The 21,653-nt window shown below is 45.4% G+C and overlaps 1 protein-coding gene across 4 annotated transcripts in view; it reads right to left on the bottom strand.

The window, feature by feature from the left end:
- SETBP1 (SET binding protein 1) overlaps nucleotides 1-21,653 on the bottom strand; it is a 268,127-nt gene that overhangs the window by 241,092 nt on the left and 5,382 nt on the right. For all 4 annotated transcript variants that reach the window (XM_027656041.1, XM_027656042.1, XM_027656040.1 and 1 more), the window contains one exon: nucleotides 7,170-7,830. In XM_027656041.1, coding sequence (XP_027511842.1) covers nucleotides 7,170-7,661 — 492 coding nt within the window. In that variant the 5' untranslated portion in view covers nucleotides 7,662-7,830. The remainder of the gene's footprint in view (nucleotides 1-7,169; nucleotides 7,831-21,653) is intronic.

The raw sequence follows: 21,653 nt of genomic DNA, 5'->3' as shown, positions 1-21,653 counted from the left end.
AATGTTTTTGGAATATTTTGCCCAGTTTTGATCACATTTGATGGAAGAACAGAAATCTTTATGATACAATATTCTAACAAGTTTTGTTCAAATTGTTCACTGGCCAGAAGAAAGGGATCCCTGGGGGGCTCCCAAAGAGGGCTTGGCCAGCAAGTTCACTTATCACTAGACACCAGAGAAGTCAGATAACAGGAAAGTGGTCAGAAACCAATTTTCACAAGTTTCAGTGCTCTTAGAAAAAGCAAAAAAAGAGACAAGCTGAGAGCACCAGGTGAACCCACACTTTACATTCAAATGAGCTCAGATGGGTCCATCACTCAGTCCCACTGGCTGGGCAGAAGAATGGGGACAGCAAGAAGCCCATCTGGGAATGAAGCATTTGAAGAATTAGACCTGACCTGAGGGGGCTAGCTGGGCGTGTCTGTGTGTGTGTGAAAAAGGGATTAAAGATGAAAAATCTGGAGGTAAATCAGAAGATATCTGTGGTCAGGTGTGCCTGGAAGGGGAGGGAAGGAAGTGCTGCATGCAAAAGCTGGTGCTGGAAGAACATGATGATGTACATGAAGGACTGACACCCAAAACCTCTGCAAATGAAGACACAACCAGTTTGCAGCCCTGGGTGCACAAGCCAGCACATCAAATCTCCATCTCTGTTAGCCTGGAGGCCACGGTGCTTTCGAAACAACCCGCGTGTGCTGACTTGGCCAAGTGTTTACAAGGCTGCAGGAGCAGTACCCATCTCCTCCTGCGGTTGGGTGGCTGGGACTAAGGACCTCCAGCTCTATCCCCAGCTTCCTGCACTTGTCCCAGTTGCTTCACAAGTTGCTTTCCTGCAATGTCTTCTCAACCCCAAAACCAGATCCGCGGACGTTTTGTCACGCTTTGAAGAGAACGACACAGCACAAGCAAACAAGGAAATGTCACAGAGGGCCATCGAAACTCGGCTGTGGGAGGGAGAGACTGCTGCAAAACAAAGCCTGTCGTCAACACAGACAGGCTCCCCAGGCCCTGGTCATATGGCAGCTAATCAAATGCACCAAGTCTTCCTTGTTTGGCACTCAGCATTCAGCAGAAAAAGCCTGCTTACATTTCCTCAGCCCATCCCTTCATTGCCAGACGTTTGCTTCTTTAAGACACACTTGACTAGATGAAAAAAAAGTCACAATTCTTTGGGAGCAGACAGTGAGGGATGGGCATCAGCTGGCTCAGGCAGAGCACTGAGCTGGAAAAGACACTCTGCCTTATTCCTGTCACAAGATATCTGTGACATGATGCAAGACAGACACTTCTCCAGTAAGTTTGGAGGAGAAGGAAGGGTTAAGACCTGGGATCCAGCCCTTCCTGCTCTTCATAGAGAGAATCAAACCACCTTCAGGAGGGACCAGCTTCCTCCAGAGGCTGTGGGGGATCAACAGGACTCAGCTCCCAGTCTGGGAACCTCAGGTGCCTTCAAGGACCAAGATGAACGCAAAGGGTTCTCAGCTCCTAGAAAAACTGGTTTCTTAAGCAAAGAAATTTCTTCACAAAGAAAAAATAATTCCTGCTTTCTTTTTGAGGGGAGCCTAAGGTAGTTGTGGTGGGAGAGCACCAAACTGCAGGTGTTTCATTTGTGCCTTCAACAATGCAGCAGAAAGAAAAGCTAGCCTAAAGGAAACCTGGGATGAGTATCAAAGAGCTGAGTTGGTGTAGCTTTGCACCTGTACACTTGTGTAGAAAGACTGTAAAAACACTAGGAGCCTTGTGCCTGTTGGAGCAGCTCTGAATTATCTCTCAGCTTCTCAAAAGCCAGTTTCACCTTAAAGGCAACTTGAAGAACACTCCTCCCCTGTGTTGGCACTTCTGGGACTCTACCCACATGCCATAACCTGGGAAGACGCTGAGGTCTACTCTGCTGGTGTGAGCTTCAGGTAACCTGCCACAAGCACCATTTAGAGCAGCCTCAAGGCTTTGCTGAGTAAGAGTAAGGACTAAATCAGCGCAGAAACAGGTCCAGGCTCAAAGGGCTGTGGATGCTGCATCCTTTGGGGAAAGAAAAGAAAAAAAAAAAAAAAGAAAAGAAAAGAAAAAGAAGCTATAAATCAAATCCTGCCACTTCAATCAGGTACAATGACACACAAATGCCTTCTCCTCCTCCTCCTTGCTAAGCCTCACACAGCACAGGGAGCGAGCACTTACGTCAACTCCCCGAGCCGCGTTTGGGATCGCAACAGGAAGAGCTGACTCAGAAGACACCTCGCACGGCGGATGCCCTTAGCAAAGAGGAATAAGCAAGCAGGATGAGCAATTGGATGATTATGCACACAAATCACTGGGGAGAGGAGTCCGGCACAGGGGTAATCCAGCAAGAGCTGCGGATGCACACGAGGACCTGGAGGGAAAGTGCAATGTGCAGTCAGCAATAAAAACAAGGGGGAAGGAGAAGGAGGGGGGAAGTGCTCATGATCTTCTGGAAGAAGGAGGGGTGCAATGGTGAAAGCACATGAATGAGAGTCCTTCAGGAAAGGTGAGCCGTGGGAGAAAGTTGCGTATGTGGGGCAGGGGAAAGGAAAACTATGAATTGAAAGTGTTAGAACTGTTTCCTGCAGAGAAATGGCAAAAACACCTACAGAAACTCAAAGGAAAAAAAAAATTGCAAGAAAATCCAAAGATAGAGTTTCCTCTGCACACAATAATCTTTGCTTCCAATTCACTTGCTGCTGTGCTTATCTGATAGCAATAAAATGCATTCACCCATCCCAAGCTCTCAAAAAAACCTAGTGCACTAATAATTACAAAAAAAAAAAAAAAGAGTTTACATCCCCTGAAGAGGGACATTATGCATATGATGAAAGCTCCAAAGAAACTTTGTCAGGCAATGCTTAAAGGAAAATAAGGTGGAAAACGAAGTGTTTGCAGACATAAGAGAACAGACAGAAGAGCAAATACAGGGAAGGGGTGAAAAAATAAATAAAACCGAGGAAATACTGCTTATCTGGGGCTTGTTAAATGCTGCATGACAGACAGGGAATCCTGATGGATTGCTTCATTGCATTTGGTGCCATACTTTCAGTGTCCTTCCAGACCGATAGCATGTTTCCTTATCTAAAGGAAAAGGCACCTTTAGTGATGCTGAAGATGCTGGACTTTAGCAACCCTGCTGCAGATGGGTGAGCAGCATGCCAGCATGCCAGCAGGACATCCTTTGGGCTCCTGGCTTTTTTTCTTCCCTCTCTCTCTCTCTCCAATCAGACTAAATGAAACAGAGCTATTTGTGGGTTTAGAAGTGGCAACGGTTCAGCCCGCTCCATCCCCAGGTGCCAAAGGGTTGAAATAAGAGAAAACTCTTACAGAACATTTGTGCACTTTCCAATTGCCACACAAGTAGCCGCAGGAACAGCCCAAGCTACGATCCATCTTCTGAGCAGTCCCAGGAAAAGGGTTAGGAAGCTACCGTCGCTCTTATTTTCAAGCAGGGGAAGCTGATGTGAAATTTGGCATGGTCAGGACTTGAAAGAAACCCCAAAAGTTGTTGGGTTGCAGCCAAGCCTTCAAGCCAGGAGAGCAGAGGTTCCCAACACTGATGCTCTCTCATCCCCTCCCCACTCCAGGGCATCAGCAGCCGCACCCAGCAAGATCCTCTCCTGAATTCCCTCCCTTCCCATTCAGGATCACATAACATCCCTGGGGCGATTGCTCACATGGAGAAGCAACATGAGGAAAGTATTTAATGCATGTTTATGTCTTTTAATATAGTGCAGCAGCTGGAATCAAAGGCAAAAACCTCAGGCTTCGGCACATGAGTATCATGACTCTCCGCAGAGCCCCCTTCTAATCACTGCCACTCTCTGGACCACAACTTTAGAAATCAGGCACTAACCTCTATTGCCTAATTAGCAGAGCAGTGTAAGGCTTAGGAGCAGGCATATCTTCTTCCTCCCTAAGTGGCCACCGAATAAATGTTATATCCCCAGTTCACAGTCCCTTTTTACATTGCTGGCATTACCAGTCCTTTGTGTACCCACATGCTGTTACTTAAATTGCTTCCATGTTTTCATTACTTGCCCTCTGTGCTATGTGTATTGAAACTCCTGCAAGAAAGCTGAAGTGGTATTTCAAAGCACTGAGGACTACTGGAGATGTGGTTGAAAATATTATGCAACAAGCTAAAGTGATTTTTCAAATCCTGATAGAGTTTGCACCTCCTCAGGAGGAAAAATAAATTCGGGTGCTACTCCATGAGCTGCAGGACAACCCCTCCCACCCACCAGAGACACAAGAATGGCAGCTTGGTCTGGGAGGCCTGTGTGTGTTGCCTGCATCCATGAGCAAGGTGGTAAACCCAAATAATGATGCTGCTCCCATGTGCAAGGGAAATGTGTGTGTTGGGCCAAACTCTCCTGGCAAAAATCCATGGAGGACAGTGGAGTGATGCCAGCTGAAGGTCTGGCCCACTCGTTTAAATGTGTTGTTCCTTCCTGCTGCTGCCAGTAGCTGCTTTTCTGGAGCTTGTGCTGATTAAAGCAACAGGCAATCAAACAGCCTAACGCTGAAATTTCAAAACCGCCAGAATCGTTTAAATGTGACAATCATTTTTTTTTTCCCCCAGCCGCTACTACAGCTCTCTCTGCAAGCACACACAGAAAGCTCCTGTGTGCTCTGCTTTCCCAGGGAAACACAGGGTTGGACCAGAGAGCTACATCTCCATGCGAGTTTCAACTTGCTCTTTCCTCCTAATTATCTTCCCCAAAAAATTTCTGTACCTGCCACAAGACACACGCATTGGCCATGGAAGAAATTACGCTGGCAGCACTGGAACTTTTCTCCCACTCATTTCCAGCCTTCGCTTCCTGCAGTGCCTTTCATCACCCCATAGATACGAGACGTTCACAGCCTGATCCTGAAACCCGTGAGCTGAGAGGCAGCCGTACGCAAAATCCCTCCGGCTGCAGGGATGCAGGTTATTTCTCACCCTGGTGTTGCAGGCTGTAGGTGTCTCCAGGCATGAAACCCCTTGAGATCACAGCACCAAGGCCTTCCAGATCCCTGCTGGGGACATCTCTGCCGCAGCTGTGTCCCAGCAGCTGCCGCGCGGCAGCCGTTGGGTGTTATGCTAATGGATGCACCGGAGCAGCAGCCCTCCACCCATCTGCTCAGAGCATCCACCTGCTGGGTGGTAGGGGTTTTTTTTGTTCGTTTTAATGGCCAGATTAGACCAGTGCTGACCCAAAGCGCTCCCAGCCTGAGCACAGGGTGTGAACACAGCCCCAGCCAGCTCGGACCTCACAGCACAGGTGCAAGCTGGATGCAGCCACGTCTGCTTCTTTCAAACTCCTTGTCCTGCTGCAATTAAAGTCTCACCCTGAGCATAACCACGCTAACAAGGTGCATTTTTAGTTATTGTTCACATAGGGTTTGTTTGTTTTTTGTTTGGCTTTTCTTGCACATAACTTCCTTATACTTCGTTTTATTTATTCAACCTTTTCCAGTGACCCCACACAGGAAAGAATACACCTTCCATACCCATCTGACTGAGTGATAAATAGAAATGAAAGCTCTGATTTCTATGCAGTCATTTTCTTCACAGTCATTGCATGGTAGGCAGTGGTTTGCAATTCGTTTTTTCTCCCTGTGTGACCATGGAAGGATTGCTTGTGACACTTTTGCTGTCACCAAGCACAGTCTCAGGCAACTGCTGCTTCCTCTGAGACCTCTGCAAGCATTCAGGGAGGAAAGGAAAGTCGATATAAGACATTGCTTGGTGCTAAGACAGCCCATCCTTCCCAATAGGTGGGAAAATCCCTTCTCAGTGTGTTATAGGGCCAAACCTCTGCTGTGCTAAAAAGAGGTGCTCCTTTCATGGCCATAGACTATGCCATTTAGCAAGATTCTGAGCAAAAAAAATCCCGTTGTTGTTTGTTTCCCTCCTCTCCCCCCAAATTCAGCTTGTAAGAAAAGTACTCCAAGACTGAGTGATGTTAACCTCCCTGGGCTCTGCGTTAAGTCAATGGAAAGTGCTGAAGCTTCAAAAAGTAATTTTGAGTTATGAAAATTTTAGTTTAAGTCAGTCTGCTGAGGAGGGTTTCTCCAGGGAGAAGTGGTGGCAATTAGCCTCCTCAAGGCTTCACATAAGCCTCTGAGTATCCATCAAGTGCATAATGTATGGGAAAAGAGGGATCAAAGCTGTATGAGCAGGAAAACCAAGTCATGCCCCAAGCTCTAATCAGTGGGTGCCTACATCCTAGATGAATTTGTCCAGGTTTTGGAGATATTCATGACTCTTTCATCAAATCTGGCTTCCTGACTGAACTCATCATGGTGCCCACATGCTACTAAGGAGGCAGAGGTGAAGTATTTGTATTTGACCTGACCAAAACTCTTTTTCTAATGACTGGGACAGAAAACACCACTACACCCAAAAAATCATGGGCAGTCCCCAGCAGTGCTGCTTAATACACTCAAATTCATTTTAAGAAATAGGTGTGGGAGACACTACTGAAAATTCAAGCCAACAGTAAAACAAAAGGGTGCTCCAGAAAACAGCTCATACAAGGGAAGGATTTTCTTTCTCTTCCCATCCTTGACTAAATGAAAAAATAAAAAAGATCCATTTTTCCCCAAACATAACGTACCAAGAATTTCTCTGCAGAAGGATATTTCAAGGAAATGATAAGCATCTGGAAGAAAATGAGACTTATAATGGAAGTATTTTCTGTGGCATAACTGTAGTGCTGCTCGCACAATGCTGTAATCAAGAATAATGGAGCCCTTCACCCAGAATACAGGAATGAATTCAATTGTTCACCGTGCACATACCTCTATTTTAAAAATGCAGTTGAATGCTTTAACTGCCAAAAGGCTCGAGCATTAGAGCTCAGGCACAAAGCAGTTCAGAAGTGGGCTCCTTCATTTCTCACTCGTGTAATGATTAATCTCAAAACTCAATTACACACAAAAATAGAAGAGGCCCTGTTGAACTTTTGATCCCTTCTGAATTGTTTCATCTGAAGGATAGTTCAAGATCATTCCCGATGCGTATGCGGTGGTGCAGGATGACACCCGCCCCGTGCTCCTCCATGGCCAAACCTTGCCAAGGTTATGCCTTGGATACAAACTGTTTGAGCAGGTTTATTCCTCCCTTCTCCCTCTGCTCCCAGGAAAAATTGGAAATATTGTGAAAGGACAGGACTTACCTTCTTTTTGGAGTGTGATCTGTCCTCCTCTTTAGTTGTTTTGCTGTTTTTCCCAGTTCTGGAAAGCTTCTGCTCCCCAGACTGCTTGATGGTGATTTTGATCTCGGGAGGGCAAATATAGTTCTCCAGGTTCTTTGGGGGCTTCTTCGCTCTCTTGGTGGTCTGGATCTTTAGCTTTAAACTCCCCTCTGTGAAGTTTGCCTCCTTGATGGAAAACTCCTGCTCCTCCAGGCCATCTCCCGCCACCCACTTCTCGCTGTCCGCGTTGGAAGTGGAATCCACGTCTCTTCCAGAACCCAGCTCATCCTCTTCCTCTGGCTCCAGCCTCTCACTGCTCACTGGGATCCCTTTCCCCGAGCCTGCTGCAGGCAGCATCGTCTCCCCTGCGCAGCTGGAGACAGGAGGAGGCTTCGTGGAGGTGACAGCAGCAGGCAGAAAATCTGCCTCACCTCCTCTCTGCCGGGAGCTGCTCAAAGTCTCCCTGGGCTCCATAGCAATACCACAATGCCCTGGAGTTTTGTTGGAGGGAAGGGGAGTGTGGGAGGGGGTGAGGAAAGCAAGGGCAGCTGTGATCCCAGGGAGTGAATGGTCACTGTCCACCAAATTCAATGTCCCGGTCACCCAGAGGCTGCAAGTTGCTCAGAAGAGACCAAATCTGCCACTGTCAAAAGAAAGAAGAAGAAAGAAAGGAAGTTAGCACACATACACACATATCCAATGAGGGTGAAACAGGGCACAGGGCAAATTCAGGCTTCCCCTGTAGCATCCCAAGGGCTTTCCTTGAAGCAAAGGAGGGGACAGCCAGTATTCCACAACCATGAACCTCCCCCTTTACTTCAAAACTGTCACTGTCACAGCGTTTTCAGAGGGGAAAAAAGTAGAGGCAGATACTTGCCTTGGGTTTAACAATAATGCATTGATCAGAGCACAGAAAACATGGTGCTGCCCTCTGAATCACCAAACTCTCTATTTCCCCATTTCCCAGGTATAAGAGAGAGATGCCCTTGGCAGCCAGGTATTCTGATCTCCAAGTTTTCCGGAGCTCCTCATTCCCTTGGGTACCACTGCTCTGTGATAGAGCCTTGGGCTGGCTGATGCACTGACTGTGCTCTCATCCTTGCAAATTTTGTCTTTCTTTGGAACATCAGAGATGGAACCCTCTGATATGGAAGCACTTGTACTTGGTACCTTATAAAGTCTCAGCTAAAGTTAAGGGGAAAAGCTGTGAATGTTCAACTGAGGGAAAAGTTGTGTCACCCAATGACATGAAAGACTAATATCAAACATCTTGTTAAAAATAACACTTATACAGTGTTTTTTAAAGGTATTGAGGTGTTTTCACACATCCTCCTTAAACTCCCCTATTGGCACGCCCCCACATGTATCCATCATTGGCAAGCCAGTTTAGGTTACAGAATTAGCAGAGGAGTCTACAAAAGTGTAGCCTTCAAAATTAGCAGAGAGAAATAAATATATTTTCTGCTACTTTAGGAGAAACAGCTCCCCAGTGGATCAGAGTAACACTTCTGGCATATGGAGAAGGAAACAAGAAGGCACTGCGAGGAGTAGGTGCATAGGGTGCAGACCGACTCTGTCAGCAACAACTCCCTGCTAGATTAGCTCTGCTACACTCAACTCAACTGCAGTCAGGATCTGAGCACAGCCAGGGATTTCCTAGATCATTCTTAGCAGCAATATATAAAGTAGAAGCAAAAATGTCTTGCTACCTATCACCAAATCAGAACAGCCATGTCCGTGTAGACTAGTCTGAAACACAGCTCAACTGGAAAAAACACATCCTTGTACCACTGGCTTCTTTCAGCTTTTTAAAGGTCCCTTGCAGGAGCTTGAAATTCAACAAGAAGTAATAACAAGCACCTTTTATTAGTTATAGATCCACATTTACACTGGAGCTTGGCCATGGGTCACTTGTCTGACCTGGGCACATATGGCTACTAATGAAAAGTCCTAAGCATCCTAGAGCTCCATGAAATCATTAGGTGACCTCCACCCAAGTCCCAGCAGACACAAATTCAAATAAAGTTCCCATAAATAGCACAAGCTGACAACTCAAGCAGAAAGAGAAAAAGAAAAAAAAAAAGGGAGAACTCAGAGCCTCAATTGCCATCTGGCCTTAGAAATGGTTTCTGTAGCTCACAGGAGACAGAAATACACCATAAAACCACTTGTACTTAAGTTGCACATCTCCTGGAAATAGGGGGAAAGACTCATTTCCCAGAGCTGCTGCCACTGGTCTCATTTAAGATGATCTTGAGGAACTAACAGACCCAAGGTTTCCTGCATACCCACCCTGACTCACCCTGAGGTCAGCAGGTCTCTCAACTTCACCACCTGGGAAACAAGGATCATGCTTACCTCCTTCAAACCCATTCTGGAGTGGGTTAGTTAATGTCCTTGCATAGTTTCTAACCCAAGTGTTTACCCTGTGGTAGTCACTAATTACTAACGCAATTAGTACGTTAAAGCCACCCAGTTGCAAGGAACTGCTCCACCTAATTTACTGACTTTGCACCTTGCTTTGCCTCTCCTTTGTGCCTGTGGAGGTGATGGGAGTCAGAGCTGCCACCTTCCTCTTCCAAACCGTCCAATAAAAAAAAAAAAAAAAACAAAAACAAAAAAACCCCAAACACCCCTTCCCTCCCCCAAACTATCTTATTTATCTGCCATTTTGCATTGTTAATCTACTTGGAGAGGGACACAATGTACAGCACACTCCTGGGCTGCAACACAAACACAAGGTGGTAAAAGCTCGGCTGTGGTGCAGCATTCCAGAGAGTTACTGCTTTGGTATGCACGCATGTACAATGGGCACTCTGTGCCGGCCTCCGCCCACAGGCTTTTAACCTCTCTCACTGCTGGTTGGAAAGGGAAGGCTCTGGCAGACAGCACCTAACTCAGCAGGATGAGTCTGCAGCCACCAAGGCTGCAAGGAAGGGACCACGGCCACCACACCACAGACACCCGTGTAATGAACAACCCATTTGGTGCCTTGCGTTCAACGGGAGCTTAAATACAGCTCGTGGCTGCATTTAAGAGCCTGCAGAAAGAGCCAGGAAGGGTCTTTCAGGTTTTGAGTCCCTGGGTAATATTTTTTATGGAGGGTGAATAAAAACCCAGGTTTCTGCACTGAAGTCTGATTGTGGGTCTTGGACCCAAACTCTGGGTCATAATGTCCAAACGCTCATCCCAGCTTGGCTATGTGCCTCCAGGTCAGTGTAAACAGGCAACAGATGAATAAAGTCATTGCATTACACCCATGTCAGATGAGTCCATGCCAAATCCACCTTAAAATCCAACTTAAAAATATTGGCCTCCTGTTCTGCCAAGAGTTTGCAGATGATGATATCACCAGACCCGCAGGTAGCAACAAATAACCCTGTGCTCAAATGCTGCACACAGAATTAACTGGGTCATTGTTTTAAGAATCTTCTTACTCTCCTCCAGGGTTAATAGTTAAATGATTTGGGTGCAGGGACATCACACTCGTCTTTCTAGTTTGGGCAGGCTACCTGTGCTTTGACTAATTAGAAACAGCACTTCAGGCTTCTGAATGTGTAACCTTTATTGGAAACCTCCCTACCTCCCCTCTCCAGGGTGCCTGTGAGCAGAATCATAGAGTGGTTTGGGTTGGAAGTGACCTTAAACCCCATATAGTTCCACCCCCCTGCCACAGGCAGGGACACCTTCCACTATCCCAGGTTGCTCCAAGCCCTGTCCAACCTGGCCTTGGACAATTCCAGGGATGTGGCAGCCACAGCTTCTCTGGGCAACCTGTGCCAGGGCCTTACCACAGTCACTGGGAAGAATTTCTTTCTAATATTCAAACTGCACCTACTCTCTGTTGGTTTAAAGCCATTCCCCCTTGTCCTACTGCTGAAGAGTTCTATTTCTATTTAAATGCCCAAGACATGTGGGCTACCACCTGGAACTTGCCCTTCCAGGGCTCCAATGCTCTGCAGCATCAAGTCCTGTTCAATAAGCAGCTACAGAAGTGTCCAAATTAAGCTCACAGAGGAAAGTGTTACTGCTAGCAGGTTTCCTGCAGTCAAGTTAAATTTGAGGAGGATAATTCACAGGTGAATGACAACAAATTTCACAGAAGTTGGCATTAGCTCTTAATTAGAGAGACATTCACGCTTCCTCTGATAAGTACTGAGAAATAATCAAATGCCTGCTTGCTCAGCCTTGCTCCCAGTGCTCAGGTTTCTTATCAGCTCCTTTGGGTCATACTGGATGTCTTCCATTAAGGGTTCTGAATACATTCCTTTCTCCTGCCTCAGGCAACTGCTCATGCTTGTAAGTATTCAGATGCCAGGGCTATAAAGTGATTAAAGTGAAAATTTGCTGAGGACAAAAACAGAGGTGAGAGCCCATAGGAGGTGGGGAGAAATCCACCTGTTTGGGATTCTCCGTTAAATGAAAGTGGACATAATAACTGGCATGGCTTTTGCCCTAAGCTTGGACTTGATGATCTTGGAGGTCTTTTCCAAACCGTAATTGCTCTGTGATTCTAAGTGTGAGAGCAACCACAGTAGTAACAAGCAAACGTTGGTTTGACACATGCAAGCAAGGCAGGTTCAACTGCCCAGCATTTGTGCTGTTCCTCTGAACTGCTCAAATACCAGGAACATCAGCAGGGAGCTGGGAGCAATATTAAGAGGTGCTGCCCAAATCCCTTCTACACTAATACCACTGAAGCTACTGAGACTTGCATTTCGGAGTCTGTGAATAAAAGTACTTAGGATGAAAAAGAAAAACACAAAATCTATTGAACAGGTTCAAGTGAGGTAAAACTGAGGCACAAGTCTGGGAGTGTTGTGGTGAACACAAAGTAGAGGTCACATCTTTTCTGGCCCTGCATCTATCAGGTTGCCTTTGGATCTTGCGTTCTCCCATGGGACATACACTTAAATCCCTAATCTGTGCAAAATATCAGAAATCCTGGAAGCCTCTTTACACTCCATCTTTCTAAAACCATTCACACAAAGCACTGGAGACTACACAGCAGTATTTAATGATGAGATATCACCTTTCACTCCCAAGGCTCCCAGGTTGCTTCCATGATTATATATGCCACTGCTGAAATGCAGCTGCCTCTGGGGTAAAGGCCAATGGACAACCCACATTACACCCAAGGGAAAGTTTTGGTCAGAAACTTGCTCTTATGAGAAGTGTCTGTGAAACTTCAGAATACATCAAGGGACTTAAAAACCCAACGGCCTGGCATGTGGCAAGCTGCACTGGACTCAGTTAGCTCACATTAGGAGTAAAAAATGCCCCAACCTATTTCCTCATTATTTGTTTTACAAAGAAAAACAAAATTGGAATTTCGTGCTTGGTTGTGGTCTCTGTCCACACACTGCCAGATAGCCAGCAGCATGACTTTGATGGAGATTAGGAACAGGCACCTGATCACACTTCTATGGAATGGGCAAGAACACAATATCAGACGTAAAACTTTCTTCGTGGCATCTCAGAAGCAGTTCCAGAGTATGGGCAAAACTTGTGGGCCAGAAAGCCAGCATGGTGCAGACCAGTGACACAATATGATGCAATACCAAGTCCTCTGAGATAAAATTAAATCATTGCAAATTTTTTTGAACAAATTTTAACCAGGAGTATAAGTTTATACTGGATCAGTATCATGTACCAGTAGCATATTTAATCCACTGCTCAGAGCCCTCAAGCTAGATTTATCACATTTTTGGACCACAGCCTTAGTTACTTCCTGAGACCATGATACTCTGAAAGAACAACCCAGCTTTGGAAGGGAGCTCCAATAATGCCTGTGACAGTTATTTTCTGTCCACACTACAGATCACCCAGGAAACACTCTCTCCCTTTCACCTGCCTTGTGTTGATCAGGACAGAAACAAGGCAGAAGAACTTCCCCTTCAGGCAAAATGTCATCTCTTCATCAAGAGCTAGAGATGGCCTGGTGATATCTCAGAGGAGGTTTAAGTTGGTTATTAAGAAAAGGGTGTTACCCCAGAGAGTGGTTGAGCACTGGAACAGGGTCCCCAGGGCAGTGGTCACAGCATCAAGCCTGTCTGAATTCAAGAAGTGTTTGGACAACGCTGTGAAGCACATGGTGAGGTTACTGGGTTTGTCCTGTGCAGAGCCAAGAGTTGGACTCGATGATCCTTATGGGTCCCTTCCAGCTGAAAGTATTTCTATGATTGTAAATCCCAACCAGGCACAACCCTCAGCATCCTGCCCTAGGTGAACCTGTGCTGAGCAGTGTGATGGGCTTCCAAACCCAGATGTTCTGTTCTCCTTCTGTGATGTATTGCTTGGCCTCCATGTCCAGTGCTGAGCAAACTGGTCTCTCCACTGCACAATTTTAAACACGCTGCTATAATCCTATCTAAAAGATATACCTGAATACAAACACGCATAAAACAGATATGGGTGTACAACAAATAAAGTATGGGATTCTCAACTAGTAACAACTGCAAATGATATGACCATATGTGAGTGCCTGTAATCCACAAATTATCTCTAAACATAACTAACTAACTAAGGCATATGATTCATTAATTGAGTGAATTAGAAGAAGAAAGTTGATTCCTCTCTGCATTGTACTCCTGTCTCCAACTCTGCTTTTGTTCCAATTCTCCCACCTCTGCCTGTGATTTTGCATGCATTATGTGAGGACTTTCTCTGAAGGGACAGGATGCAAGCCATGCCAGGTGTGGTCTATCCACATGAAAACAAGGAGCAAGGGTTAATGGCAGTTGCCAGAACAACAGCAGAAATGTAATCTTCACTTGTTTCCATCAGATTGTCCCGAGTCCAAGTGCTACCAGCCTTCTGCGCCTCCTGAGCAACACTGACTGATGGCTCTGCCTCACTGTGCCCAAGCCTGGTAGAGGGAGCCAGGAAAGGTCACACTGGAGGGAAAAAGATGTGGTAAAACAAATATCTCTCACAGCCAGATGAACCTGCAAGCATCCTCCTCAAGACAAAGAGACAAATAAATGAGAGTCCAAGCATATCCGTAATTGCAGAGGCATGTAAGTGTGCACATTACACACATGTGTATCTGTCTTCTCAACATAGAGACATTAAGAGTATATTATGGAGTCATATCTGGCTCCATAATTAGGTTTGAGACGTTATAATTAGATCAGATAGTCACCTTTCTATGTAAGTAACTAACTATCATACAGGGCTGACAGGAGGGCCAGCTGAATGATTAAACAACTGACACAGCCATAAATCACGAAGCCCATAAAAGCAATACTTGCCCAAGGTACAGCTGTGGCAACAACCAGCGTAGCAAAGCATCCATCTGCAGGAGGAAGAGAGATGCCCATCACGTTGCCCAAGGACTTTTACAATCTCCTGCCTGAGAACTGTGCCAAGGTTTTGTAAACCTACTCACTCACAACCTAGAGCTGTGTCTGGGTGTTGGGGAAGGCAGTACAGTTATCAGACTTGTGAACATCTCCACACAGAGACTTCTGGTCCCTGAAGGACCAACCTCCTACTACTTGTGCCCTGCAAGACAAATAACAAAAAGTGGCTTGGCTTGGAAGGGACCTTAACAATCATCTCGTTACAACTCCTTGCCATGGGCAGGGACTCATTCCACTAGACCAGATTGCTCTGAGCCCTGTGCAACCTGGTCTTGAACACTTCCAGGCACTCACAACTTCTCTGGAAAATCAAGGAGCAGTGTTTGATCCCAATGACATCAAGAGCTGGCATGTTATTTTTACCCATCATCCTGGTGAAGATTAGGCCTGTGGGACACAAGACAGCAGAAAGGGATGCCAGCTGTGCTTCAGCTCATTACAACACAAAAATCCAAACCAGGAAATTTGCCTAAGTCAGGTCAACACCAGGTTGCAGAGCTCCCAGACATTATGCTCAGCATGATGTGTAATCAAAAGTGACTCCTGGGATGACTCAAGAGACCACCCCAAGCACTCTGCTGGGTGCAGCACTGTGTGCCCCTGCAAGGGTAAAACTTATTCCATTGACAACAGCCATAAAACTCTTGGGGGAGAAGTGTCAATATGCACAGAAGGGGACTTAAATGCTCACTCCATTTCAGCCAGCTCTTGCCAAGCACACCATCCTGGAGGTAGTGGCAGCTACTCCAGGCTGCGAATGGAAAGTTTTATGGGTATTTAGGGAAAGGTTGTTGGCACAGAGATCAGCCACAGAAAGCAAAACCCTGTACAATTCCTTCATCTGTGTTACCAAACTTTCCTAGATTGACTCGGCTCTTGGAGAGCTGCCATGAGACACAGTAGCTTCCTTCTAACACCGTCATGGCAGGGCAATAATCTCTCCTTCTCCCTCTGATCAAACATTTCCCTCTGCACCACGAAATGTGTGGAATATTACTTCTCTGTATAAATCATTAATGAGAGTCTTGTTTTTATTTACTGTTGCTGCCACGGGACTTCCCCTTTCTCCCTTTTTTTTTTTTTTTCCCCTTTCCTCTGTTATTTCATTTTTACTTGCACAGGTGCCAAATACACCAGCCTTCCCTTCCTTTGGGAGAAACAAAGAAGTAAATAAAATCAAACAACACATCTGATAGGGAATGCACTAGGTCTTGGCTCGGCATCCATTCCTCAGAGCCGTAAGTGATGGCACAAGGAGGACCAAAAAGGCTTCAGTCCAGAGTCTAATCTGTGCCCAGTCTGGAGTCTGTACAAACAACACATCCCATGTTATTCCATTCTGAATGCTTCAAATGATGCTAGGAGTAAGAAAGGTTGGATTTTGTCCATCCAGGATTGCACTGAGTGCTTCTGTGCTGAGTAAGCAGTGGTGTCTTCTTTGGAGCCCCATAAAGGTACCAGTATCTTCAGCATCAAGGGGGGACTGTAGGAAAACAGTGTGTCTGAAGGACATATAAGAAGAAGGGCAATAATTTGGGATATTTAGAAGAAGGCATTGAGGCTGCTTTGTCCTGCACAATGCATCAGTCTTTTGGCTCTGAGGGAGAAGAGGGTACAGGGGCCAGCAATACATGAAATGCCCTTAAATCCTCATGGTCAGAAGAAGAAAAATCAGGAGTCAAAAGCAGCACAGGACACCAGTGGATGTGGCTGGATGCACCCAGGGCAAAGAGCAGCCCAGGGTGCCAGGACAGTGAAATCAAGAGGTATAAAACCATTAGTTGGGAGCATGCTGGTGGGAAGACCCGAGGCCAGGAATAAAGGCAAGATAACTGACAGCTGCTGTGGGCAAAGGAAAGGAGTACCTTTGCCTCTAATGAGGCTGAAGAGGAAGTGGTTACAGAAATGCTGGGTGAAGTTGAGTCAGAAGGAGATAAAAGCTCGCTGAGTATCTGCACGCCTGAAAGGCCTCTCCGGCTCAATTACCTCGCTGTGCTCTGTGCACACATCCGACTCCCTCCGAGGCAGCAAACAGGGTCAGGAGCACCACACTCACCACTCACATCCCTGTTCAAGCAGGGCCCAGTCTTTGGATTGCTATTCCCTTAGAATCATGGAATCATTAAGGTTGGAAAAGCCCTCTAAGATCATCGACTCCAACCATTAACCCAGCACTGCCAAGCCACCAGTAAACCGTGTCCCCAGTGGCTGCATCCACATGTTTACTGAACACTTCCAAGGATGGTGATTCTAGTGCTTCCCTGGGCAGCCTGTTCCAATGTCTGACCAACCCTCCAGGAAAGAATTATTCTTGGTATCAAATCCAAACTTCCCCAGGGGCACCTTGAAGCCATTTCCTTTCATCCTGTCACTTGTAATACTTGTGACATCCCCACTGACTCCAGGGGGATGTTAAAGTTTGGGATGGAGTCAGAATTTGGGGAAATCCGAGGTTAAGTCAGTCATGGGTGCCCAGCTCTCTACATCAAAGACCTGTGGATCTCTGATCTCTTGTCTCTCTATCTGAATTCTTCACTTAGGTCCCAACCAAGTAAAGTTTGTTCTGTGGGCTCTCATGGGTCAAGAGATCCCTGAACTGAGGTATCCATGCTGCTGTTCTCCAGCTGGAGCTGGGTGTGGGTTTGAATAGGTTCTCAGTTCCTATCTAGGACCACACTGCAGCTTATTGTTATTTTAATTGTTGCTCACACTCCTTTATTTCAAAGGTTTTCCTTAAGGGCCCTGGGAGGTCTGTTCACTGAGCTAAGGGTGAAGAAAATGTTCTGGCCTCAAAGTCGCACTTAAAACACAGCATGTTCTAAGAACAGATGTGTCTTCAACTCTGATGATAGAAGGGAAGGAGCAGGACTCGTGTTCCTGTGACTACCTCCAGTGACACAGAACTCTAATCTAATGTAACCAACACTGATAACAAATGCCATTTATGACACTTATCTAACAGGATTTGTTGGACTGCGCCTCTCTCTTTAACCCAGCAGACTACAAGAACACCATTGCCTTCAGGATACCTACAATGACGCTTAATCTGTCGTGGCATCAGAAACCACAACCTCCAATTTTTGTCCCCTTTGCACCCCAAAAGGTGACAGAAGCCCTATATCCGTAACATACAGACTGCTGTCCATCTTCAAAATCATATGGTTAGAATAATTTAAAAAAGGAAAGTGTTTCCTCTTCTTCCCCTACTCTCACTTTTTCTAAATAAATTGGGAAAAAAAAGTGGAACACAGCTGATAGCTGGAGAGATCTACTAAACTTTTCAGGAAGAAAATTGTCATAAAACAAAGAGAAAGTATGACATTTTTCAGCCCATTAGGTGAAGCTTTATGGAAATTACAAGGATGTGAATGTATGGGTTAATATTTTAAACTGGTTTTCAACCTTAAGATCAATGGACATGTATAGTAACACTTTGCCCAGATGCCTGCTACAACGCTCTACATGTGTACAATCCTGTTCAAACACTTTATAAACTCCCCCAGTTAAGCTTCGTGTCTCTGATCCCTTCTGAAAAAAAAACCTGAGGAATTCAGCAGAGAATTATTCCCCTTGCAGAATTCTATTGAATCCCTACTGTAGGGCTCCATAGGAAGGCTTTAGAGAGAAAAAGAAAAAAAAAAAAGAAAAAGAAAAAAAACCCACAACTACAAGAAGGATTTCCTTGTCTAACAAACTAATAGGATTTGAGAGGAGTTTCGGTGGAAACCCCACTGCATTCTCCAAAGCCAATAATTTAGCAAGCCTTGAGGAGTGGTAGGCACGGATCACAGCATCACTCCAGAATATGCTGGGTCTGGAAACACAGAGGGAAGTTATGCCAGTGTCCAGATCTTAGAAATCACATCAGTAGGATATTCAGGATATGTTGACTCATATGGAGGAAAGATGTGTCTGTAACGCCTTGCAGCTTGACCTCTGGTTTGAGTGTCATCATTTTCTCCCTTCCATCTTAAAACCAATTTCTCCATCGGCTAAAATGCCAGGACAGAAACAGAGTGATTCATTGTATACATATATATCTCTCAGTTTTAAAGGTTAAGGCTAACAAAAATTTCAAAGTAACTTAAAACCTCAGGCTTCCGATCTTTAACCCATCTCTAATTTTGAGGTATTTGAGTAAGTTCTGGGTTACCCCATGCTTGCCTACCACACATTCTTCTGAAAAGCTTTCTCAAGCACTATTACAGGTTATACCATAGTACAGTAGAGGAAACTTTGCTCTCATTGCTACCACAGTAATGGAGCCCTTATCTGCCCAGGACTGCAGAGCAACCCGTACAGAAACAGGAATTCACTCCTTTGGAGGCACGGAGAAGCCAAATAAGTTACCCCACAATGGTATTTAGTCCATTCCAGCTCCTCCCTTTGCCAGGCATTTGCATCCTGATGTATCAAAGAGCTAAGCCTTGGGCTTGCTCTGGTGTTCCCCAGGGCAGGTTAGAGCCTTGCCACCACCTTCTGACCTCGTGTTTGCATGGAAATTGGTCTCCTCCTGCATAGGTATTCCAAACGTTCTGCTTGCTTTCAAAAAAGTGCATCAGACTCAACAACCCTGCACAGAGAAGGTAACTTGGCCTGATCCTTACCACCTACACAACTCCTATTTTCCCTGCAAAACCCCTGTGGTACATGGACAAGCACATGAGACACACCAGTGTCCCTACTCATCAACAAGAGTAAACCTTGACCCAGGGATCTGTGAGCAGTACCAGTGACTTCATTCTCAGAGTACTTCTCCGGCCACCTTCTTCTTTGGTCACCCATGCTTCAGACCCACCACAATCCCTTTCATATCCAAAGTCAACAGGGTCATTGTCACACACTGGCAATGGCACAGGGCAGACAGCTGGGCAAGGACCACAGAGATACAGAGGCCTGAGACCTTGCAAAAATCCCCAGCTGGATTCAGAAGTAAACCAGAGCTGTAAAGATCATAATAAAATTTGGATCAAATCCTCAGGGTGTTTGGTGTCCAGAGTTTCTACTTGGTCTTTTGGAGAGACACAAAAGATGACAAAAGCCTAAACGAAATAATGTCATAAGATTGCTTTTCATACTCAGTCATCCCACAGCTCATCATTGCATTTCGACAGTGTGTCCTCCAAAGTAAATCCAACTCCTAAAGAGCAAAATAGTCCCTAACTTTGCACTCCCTCAAGAGCTGATAAACACAAATTAGCACCCACTACTTCCTTCACACATTTCCTCAGCTCTGAAAGACAAGGTGTATTATTCTCTGACTGATTTTATTCAATTTAAGAAATTATTTCGTCTTCCTTTTCTCCCCCAGCTCTTTATCTCCCTCACTTTTTACTCTGTACGACCAGTTAAATGTGAATTCAGAATCCAAGTGTCTGTTGCAGAGCTGTGCTTGGTCCCAGCATGAATCACACTGTTAAACAGGTCCAAAAATGCAATGGACTTTTGCAGCCACATCAAGTGAAGCCTTCACACTGGGAAAAGGAGAAAGAAACAGTCTCTAAGTGTTGCTAACCATGCACACTTCCAACCTGATTTCATGCCCTTATCAGAAGGCAGAGCAGTCCCAACCTTGAAAGTTTGGAAATCGCTTTCAGATCTTTAAGTCCCCTCAGGCTAAAACACGGAATTGAGGGATTTTAAAGTGCATCTTTAATCAAGATGACAATTTCCTAAAAGCGTAAGTAATTTTATTTCCTCAACAAGAATAATGGGAGAGGAAACTTTTTTTAATCGAGTTGGAAAGAGAGAAAGTAGTGAGAACAGAACACCTATAATAGCAGCAAAACCAGTCCTAGTAGAAACCACAAGGCCTGCAGCACAACACTGGGAACCTTCTTCATTAAGATTGTCCCACAAACTCTTGCCTTTCTCTCTAGGCTTTAGACTAGCTCTGATCCTTGAATTGGTGTTGCCCTAAGAGTGTCTGAACTCCTCAACAGTGAGGCTAGATCTTACCATGGATTTCATCTGACCATCTATTATTTTATAGGTCAACTATATTAGGAAAAAAATCTTGGCTGTGAGAGTGGTGAGGCTCTGGAACAAATTGCCCAGATAAATTGTGGCTGCCCTATCCCTGGAAGTGTTCAAGGCCAGGCTGGACAAGGCTTGGAGCAGCCAGTTCTGGTGGAAGGTGTTCCGGCCCTTGGCAGGGGGTTGGAACAAGATGGGCTTTAAGGTCCCTTCCAACACAAACCACTCCATGACTCTATGATTCTGTGATATTTGTGCACAGTTTTGCTGCCCTTGTCTCATCAACAAAACCTGTACTGAAATCGCAGCAGTTACACGCCCCAAACCCCGCGTGCCTGCGTGATATGGTGGGCAAAAATAAAATTCCCCATTTTCTCAACATGGCTTAAAACCTGGCCCTACGTGCTCCGTGGAGCACATTTTGGCAGTTATTAGTGCTGCCTTTCAATGTCATCACAGACCAACAGATCACAGATCCTCCAGAGATGGGTAGTTAATGGGGAGCAAGGAAAACTGCCTGGGCATATGGTTAAGCAAATCAGTCATCAGTTCAGTGGGACAGCTTTCATTTCCATCACAGCAATCTGTTGGATCCCAGAACTGTTTTTACGTGGTTCATTAGACAATAGCCTTTCTTGCTACTAGTTGGGTCAAGAGTCAAAATTGCTGTGTAATTGCAAGTCTCAGGGCACAAGGCAAGAGTTTTTCAGTCCTGGAGGGTGTTGTCCAAAGGGGAAAGAAAACAGAAGGGAAAGATTATGTGTGAGCAACTGAGCCCTACTGAGAGGGCAAAAAAAAGTCACTGAAACTGGGATTAGACAAATCTTGTAATGGAAAACAAGAGTCCTGTTGGTAAGCTGGCACTTGCACCTAAGAGATGTGTGTGCTGGGAAAAAATAGCTCAAAGGATGGGTCAAAAAAGATCATAAGAGGAGATTAGGCAGCATCAGAAGCCAAAAAATGATTGTTGAACCTTTTTAAGCATTTAACTCCCTGAGTTAATTAAGCACACGGCAATAGACGGTGTTAAACAAGAACAGTTCCCAACTTAATCAAAGTACACTGGAAACAATACTGAGCAACCTCAGTAGAGAAATACAGTAAATATCAAATTGAACTAAATAGC

Source organism: Corapipo altera, unplaced genomic scaffold, assembly GCF_003945725.1.
Source record: "Corapipo altera isolate COAL_440 unplaced genomic scaffold, ASM394572v1 61553, whole genome shotgun sequence".
Lineage (NCBI taxonomy): Eukaryota > Metazoa > Chordata > Aves > Passeriformes > Pipridae > Corapipo > Corapipo altera.
Note: the sequence above shows the minus strand (reverse complement) of the source record. Positions and strands in the feature narration are given on the sequence as shown.